The sequence below is a fragment of the Parasteatoda tepidariorum genome, chromosome 1 (genome assembly GCF_043381705.1).
Source record: "Parasteatoda tepidariorum isolate YZ-2023 chromosome 1, CAS_Ptep_4.0, whole genome shotgun sequence".
NCBI lineage: Eukaryota > Metazoa > Arthropoda > Arachnida > Araneae > Theridiidae > Parasteatoda > Parasteatoda tepidariorum.
The window spans coordinates 10,689,354-10,697,306 of record NC_092204.1 but is presented as its reverse complement, the minus strand read 5'-3'; the positions used below and the strand labels follow the sequence as shown (position 1 = coordinate 10,697,306).

The 7,953-nt window shown below is 29.4% G+C and overlaps 1 protein-coding gene across 1 annotated transcript in view; it reads right to left on the bottom strand.

The window, feature by feature from the left end:
• Positions 1-7,090, bottom strand: part of LOC107450135 (cell adhesion molecule Dscam1-like) — a 398,660-nt gene extending 391,570 nt beyond the window's left edge. The window contains exon 1 of the mRNA XM_071186796.1: positions 6,578-7,090. Coding sequence (XP_071042897.1) covers positions 6,578-6,650 — 73 coding nt within the window. The 5' untranslated portion in view covers positions 6,651-7,090. The remainder of the gene's footprint in view (positions 1-6,577) is intronic.
• Between the last annotated feature and the right edge of the window lie 863 nt (positions 7,091-7,953).

Here is a 7,953-nt window from a genome sequence, read left to right as displayed (position 1 = left end):
TGTGTGTGCTATATATATATATATATATATATTACAAAATAACTGGCTTAAAATCTATTCAAATGAAGAATGAATAAAAGGATATAAAAAACATTTAGTTTTATAAGGAGGACTTGGTTATGCTAACAGAGCAGAAGCAGTTTCTGCAGGCTGGTGGCAAACTACCATAAACAATATTAAGCCCCCACGGCCTCGACAAGAAGAAAAATAAACAAGAAAAGAGAACAACATTATATGTTCAAAAAGAGCTGCAACTATGAGATATCTGAAGTAAAATTCCTTGTTAAATCTCCATCAATCACCACTAACAGCAGTAGTAAGTACTATTACAAAAATTAACTAAGCGGCATGTGCATCAATATTAGTATGGCCATTTTGTACTGTTTCCCTAGGAAGAATAAGTACATTTTCTCCATTAGCTTTGATTTTCACTACATAGCCTATTATTTTAGTCCAATTAATACATATATTAACAAAATTAATTAAGCTTCACTGACGAGAGTAATGGCGATTTGTTTACAGTTCCCCAAAACGAATAAGTATTTTTTTCTTCATTAACTTTGGCTTTTAGTACATAGCCTACTTTTCTAAATTCAACTGAGAAGCATTAATCAAGCATCACTGTTATGGCGACTTCTCGCGGTCTCTCTAAACGTTCTCCATTAATTTTGTCATTTAGTTGACACACCGTTTATTTCAATTATATTCCTATTATCGAAATTGCTTAGACATCATTAGACTCAATAATACTTATCCGATTTATTAAGGTTTTTCCGAAGCGAATTAGCACCACTTTTCCCATATTTTTGCTTTTTCATAATTTTTTCAATTTTAATTCATGCATATGACCAAAATAAGATACTCTTTAATGAATAATGGTATGATGGTTTTTTACAGTTCCCCTAAGCGATTAAGTACGTTTACTCCATTAACTTTGCTTTTTTGTATACAGCTTTTTTTATTTAAATTATTTAATTTAACAAAATTAATAATTGATTCAGTTAATTATAATAATACGAATTCTGTTAATAATTAATAATTGATTCTGTAAATAATAATATGATTTTTTGCGGCGTTCTAGAACAAATAAGAATCTTTTATCCATTAACTTTGCTTTGTAGTAGATATGGTTTATATTTTTTTATTTTAATTAATACGTATTACCAACACTAATTATGTATCCCTGGCGTCAATTATTGCCTTATCGTATGGCGATTTAGTTTGGAGTCAATAATAGTATGGCGAATTTTTTTGTTCCTTCTGAACGAATATGAGCGTGAATTTTGCAGTTTAGCACATTGGTTATTTTTTATCTAAATTATTACCTATTACCAAAATTAATTAAGCTTCATTGGCGTCACTAATAGTTTGATGCTTTGTCACTTTTCCTCTAAAGCAATTGGTCTCCATTCTTCTAAATTTATATATCTATATATATACAGGGTGTTCATAAAGTCCTGGACCTATTTTGATGTTTAATAACTCATAAAATAATAAAGATAGAATAAAATTAATAACATAAATGGTTAGATAGACTCAAAAAGTTTCATGACCCTTGTCGATGAACTTCCACGTGTGTCCCCTTCGTCGCACGGAGAATATCAAGTCAATTTCACGCAGAAGATGATGCTGATTTTCTGAAGCGCATAATGTTCTCCGACGAAGCATCCTTTCATGTTTCCGGCATTGTTAATCAGTATAATGTGCGCATATGGGGATCTGAAAACCCCCATGAATACCGTGAGACACAAAGGGATTCCCCAAAGGTTAATGTGTGGTGTGGACTAATGCACGACCGAGTTATTGGGCCTTTCTTTTTTACAGAAAAGACGGTCTCATCAGTCGTATACTTAGACATGTTGGAAAACTTCGTATTTCCACAACTAGAAGAACTTTAGCCACATGTCCTTTTGCAACAAGATGATGCACCACCTCATTGGGGTATCATCGTTCGTAGTTCTTTGAATGACCATTTTCCAGGAAGATGGATTGGGCGAGGAGGTCCAATTCCTTGGCCACCCAGATCACCTGATATAACGCCGCTGGACTTTTTTCTTCTGAGATTTATAAAGGACAATGTTTACAGGAGGATCGTGTCGAACATTGATGACCTAAAACTCAGAATTACAACCGCAATAGCCTCTGTGGATGCCGACATGCTTGCCGCTACCTGGTGTGAAATTGACTATTGACTTGATATTCTCCATGCGACGAAGAGGGCACACGTGAAAGTTCGTTGACAAGGGTCATGAAATTTTTTGAGTCTATCTAACCATTTATGTCATTAATTTTAATATATCTCTATTATTTTATGAGTTATTAAACATCAAAATGGGTCCGGGACTTTATAAACACCCTGTATATATGTTTTTCTTTTTAATTTAAACAAATGTTTAAAAAAAATATTTTAGTAATTTTTTTTCTTAATGTTCATTTAATTATTTTTGACACAGTCATTTTATATTTTTTACTTAGAAATTGAACATAATTTTAGTAAATTATAAATTTATTTCATGCTACTACTCAAACATTTAGAAAAAAAAAGTGTTTTTAATTTTTTAAGTTTTTATGTGAAACGAATAATAATGAAAAGAAAGAGTCTTTTTGGTTCGTTTTGTCTGAAAATATGCTTCTATAAAGAAAACGAAAATTAGTNTTTTCTTCTTAATTTAAACAAACTTTTAAAAAAATATTTTAGTAATTTTTTTTCTTAATATTCATCTAGTTATTTTTGACTCAGTCATTTTATATTTTTTACTTAGAAATTAAACATAGTTTTAGTAAATTATAAATTTATTTCATGCTACTAGTTAGGAAAAAAAGTGTTTTTAATTTTTTAAGTTTTTATGTAAAACGAATAATAATGAAAAGAAAGAGTCTTTTTGGTTCGTTTTGTCTGAAAATATGCTTCTATAAAGAAAACGAAAATCAGTCACATTTTATTTAAAATTAATATAAACAATTTTCATTCATTCAGCATACAATGCTTAATTTTTTATATATATATTTCATAAAATTAGTTTAAATTCATATTTCTCGACATCTTACGCATTTTAAATATAATAAGTTTATTTAAACTTAGACAGAAATTAAAAAATAAAAAATTAGTTAAGTCTTTCTTTTTTTAGAAATTGTTAGTACGGCACATGTGTTAGTGCAAGGGAACAAAACAATTTTTCAGCAATTCAATGTTTCTTATTAAGGTCAGTTGAAATAATAGGTAATCATCTTAAAATAGGAATGCATGATGTTAGGACTTCGTAATTTAATGCTTATTTTCGTTGACAGCTTATAAAAGAGCCCAAAAATCTCCAAACATATGCTTACGTAATATTTTACGTAGGCATTTTGAAACTGCGCAAATATCCTTAAAATAGTATACGTATTATATAGAGCAGTGTATCTCAATCCTATTTACTCAGAAGACTGATTAAATGTTTTATTGCGGACTAGTAAAAATTACGCCAATAACCCAATAGTAATTAGGACTATTGACAACAAACATTTTTTTCCCGATTATTTACATATTTTCTACAATGAAAAGTATTTTTAAATTTAACATATCAAAAGTTAAATAAAATTTATTTTATTAAATACAAATAAAAAAATACAAAAGAATACAACAATTTACGAAATAATTATTATAAGGAAATAAAATAATTTCCAAACAATTAAATGAGTGAAGTTTTGCATATGCTGGTGTTATTTATTGCTGATGAACATACCAATACTGGGTGTCGAACCAGTTACAGCAACATGTAAAGCAGGCAAAAAAGATCAAGTCGAAATCAATATTTTGTTCTAACAACACTCATAAGCAATAAAATCGTAAATGCTTTTCATAAAGATATTATTATCTAGTTCTTATCCGGAATATAATTGAACATTATTCATGGAACGAATGTTCATTGAAATGAATAGCGATTATAATCTTCGATTTGATGATTGCTCAAACAATTTCCCTACTTACGTGGTAGTAAGATCACGGACCTGCAAATAGTGTTTGAGAACCGACGTTTGACTAAAAATGATATAGAAGATTTGCAATTTACTTATTTTTGTTCAGAAGTAAAACGATGCGTACATATTTCTTTTTTATTATTTCTTTATATATACAAACGGCGTTGAACAGTTCACAACTATCACTGTTTAACTCCACAGCCTTGTAATTGTGAGTCCAATCCAGATGACAAGGGAACTCCTGTATTAATCATTGAAACTAACTATCCTTCGTGGAGAACCTTTTGATGTAACTAAACCATAGTTGCGTTGCATGGACAGGAAAACCACGAAAACCTTCCACAGTTAGTTTGACGACAAGGGGACTCTAACCCATGATCTATATAACACTGAAATTATTTTTTATCAGCACTGTCGTCAGTTTGAGCCGGGAACAGAACTCGTATCATCCAGCCACCACTGGAATTCGAACCTGGGATACCTCATTAGGAGGTGAGCGCTCTATCCCCTAAGCCACAGCGACTCTCAGGCGTACATATTGAAGGTACCATAGCCTCGTGAAAAAAAGTGTGTATAATGTTGGAGGTAGGGTTTTACTTTATTGAATTCTGAAAGGGTAAAGCACCAAAATGGTAGAAAAAATATGCTTACGCTTTATTTACGCAAGCACTTTGAAATAAGGTAAACTATTTTAAAAAAAGAAGGTAGGGTAGGTGTTCGATATTTGATTTTTTTATTGACAAGAGGTAAGGGAGGCGACATGCCTACATTATATTTGTTGGACCACTTTATCGGGAAAAAAAGACAAAAAGTTAAAAAATAAAAAAAAATAAAAAAAGAAACAACGAGGAGAAAATATTTGTATTAATAAGTTCTTTGCCCATATTTATTTAATAATAAATAATGTTTTAATCAGTTTTTATTTCTTAATGTTGATAAATCGAAATTAAATATGTTTAATAAAAATATACATTACTTGTATTACTTTAGTTTGAGTAACACTAGAGTAACATATGGTTTAAAATAAAACATACTTTAAACGTATATTGGGCACTCCTTTGACTTGTGTTTGAATGATTCATAATTAATTAAGTAAAGAAAACTGAAGAAAAATACTTATTATAAAATTTGTTCATAACAGTATTATGTAGAGTATTATGTAATAGCTGCACTTTATATTTCTAGAATGAAAAACTTTTTAAATGAAGTCAAAACCGTTTGCTGATTACATTTGCAATTCAAATTTTAAAAACAATAAAAACATTATTGAAGTTGCCAACTAATTCTCACTGAAAAAGGCGGGAAAACTTCAGAATCTGTTCGATTGTTCAATTATTAGAAACAACTCTGAGTTTCACAGGGAATTTAAAATGGTTTTAATGTTTTTCATCTCCCTTTTCTAACAAGTAATTCGACAAATTTCAATATCGTTTTTTTTTCTTGCTTCAATATTAATTTAAGAAGCATATTGTGAGAATTTTGACTTGACTTGGAACTTATCGGTTACAGAGACAATATGTTGACGACTGCTTCCACCGAGTTGTTGTTAACACGAACATTGGTATATATAACAGTCAATATTTTCCACAAAAACAACGAACATTTTGTTTAAAAAATATACAAATATTCTAATTTTATGTAAGAGTATTTCATTAATAGGAACGAAAAGAACGATATATATATAATCTAAGGAATATAGATCGTGTGTGAAATTGAAACAAAAGTAATTTTCGTCATTAAGACTTATAATAGTTTAAATAGGGAACGATTTTTATTTCTCTTACATTAAGATTTTATTTTAAAGAATTAAAAGTTTTTATATAAATGTTACGATTTACATTGCAGCATCTAATATCTAACTATCTCTTTTTGTCACTTTTGATTGACATTAACTTAAGCGTGAGTTTAAAAAATAAATATCTCGAGATTTTCTACAACAATTGGCAGATAGTCAATATTTATAAGCAAAACAATAAATAAATGAGAGAAAATTCCCGAAAAAAAACAATTAAAATTTAAATAGCTTTAGAACCAATTTCAGAAGAGAACAGATTGGCTCGAATGATATATTTACTACAACTTCAACATTTAATGGTTATGGAACAAATTAATGAATGTTAAATTCAAAATGGCCGTATGATTTTTTTTAATGAAGAGAAAAACTTATAATGTGGACTAGAAATTTTGCTTCATTTACTTAAATAACTGCAACGGTATAACTTAGTTTTATACTATATTCTGTTTTATATATACGGAGATAAAATAGTTAATTATATTTAACTAATTAATTACAATCATTATAATCAATATGTTCTATATTAATTAAATATTAGCACGTTCTCTGTTCAATATTTTCTAAGTTTATTCAATTCTCCTTTTCATAAAATTTCTACAAATTCATTACTTTCTTATACATTGAAATATTTAATTCTTGAGCAACTAATATTTATTCACAGAGCAAGAACCTAATTGAAATTTCTATAAACTAATAATTAAATAACTGTCGTAAGTTTATAAATTATCTATTATTTTACCCAAATAAAAATATTTGTTATATCAGAAAACATATTAGTATTTTAAACAAACACACGGATATTAAATACAAATTAAATCTTACCTCCACAAATGCTAACTAGTAGAAAAACTAATATATTGAAAGCCATAAGTATTTCTTTAAGTACAGTTTCCATATCACAGAAATTTAAAGCATTTTTTTTTCTTCTTTTTACAAGTTAAATGCAAAAAAGATCGGCACGTGATTTACAGAAATTCACATGTTTAGAAAACACGAATAATCAAAAACGCAGGCGATGTCGGGCAGTGAAAACGATTCCAAAAGTAATCCATGATTCGCAGGGAAAGCAGACGATGTTTCCAACACCACGTGTACGGCGGGAAAAACGGCTTTACGTCACCACTGAACCATCAAAAATCGTAGAACGTGGGAAGAAACTTTTTTTTATTTATAATTATTTATTCGCACTCCGCGGTGAAAAAAACACAAAGGGCGAAGTGTGTCACAAGCGGGGTTGGCTGACAATGGTGTCGCGCGTAACAGTGACAACTGTCCATTCTGACTGTTCTCATCAACGACACTCAAACTTGCCGGTGTTGCGGCACCGAATGAATTGGGAATGAAGAATGACCAACTACAGAAGGGCAAAACATTTGACGCATGCGTGCGGTGTATCGAAAAAGAGGGCTTGGCGCTCCCGGCATTTCTGATAACTAAAGAGTTTTCGCCACTTTTTATTGTTTTCATAAACGTATTTTGGCGGTCCATTGTTTAAGAGAAATATATGGATGGGTTGCCATTGTTGGAAAGTTGTAGTTTCGTTTTAATGGACGCTTTGTTATATCTTAATTTACTACCGTTTTGTTCATTTGGAGAAAGTAATTTTTATTTCGAGAATGAAAAGAATTATTTATCGCGTTCTTATCCTTTAATTTAGGCGGAGGTTTAGTTTTCTTTCTGAACCTTAATCATAATTAATGAAAAGGGTTGCGTGTTTATAAAATAACATTCCTTCACTGTAAGTAATCTATTCCTTAAGCGCTGAAGATTCTCTCATGATGGCATATTTTCTTAAGCTCAAAAGAAACTTTTTTAAATTAAAAACTAAAACAACCTTAAATAAATGAAAAAGGTTTTATTTGTGGAATATTTGCTTAAATATTACGGAGTAAACTAATATTACGGAAGAAAGATAGAAATAGTTAAAGTTATAAGTCAGATTCTTCACATTCTTCATCTTCGTAACCTCTTTTTTTTTTTTTAACTTTAAACTTCTATTGCTTAGTTTTTTTTTTATTTATAAACATTCTATAATTGAATATTTAAATATTTTATTTCAAAGACTTCCCTTTAGTTTTATAGTTTAAATGTTTAAAAATTTAGAATGAAAAAAATTAGAATAAAAAGAAGGAAAAACCAAGCAAAATCATTCTTAGCAAGAAGTAAACTTAAAAAAAATGATATAAAAAGTTTAGCAC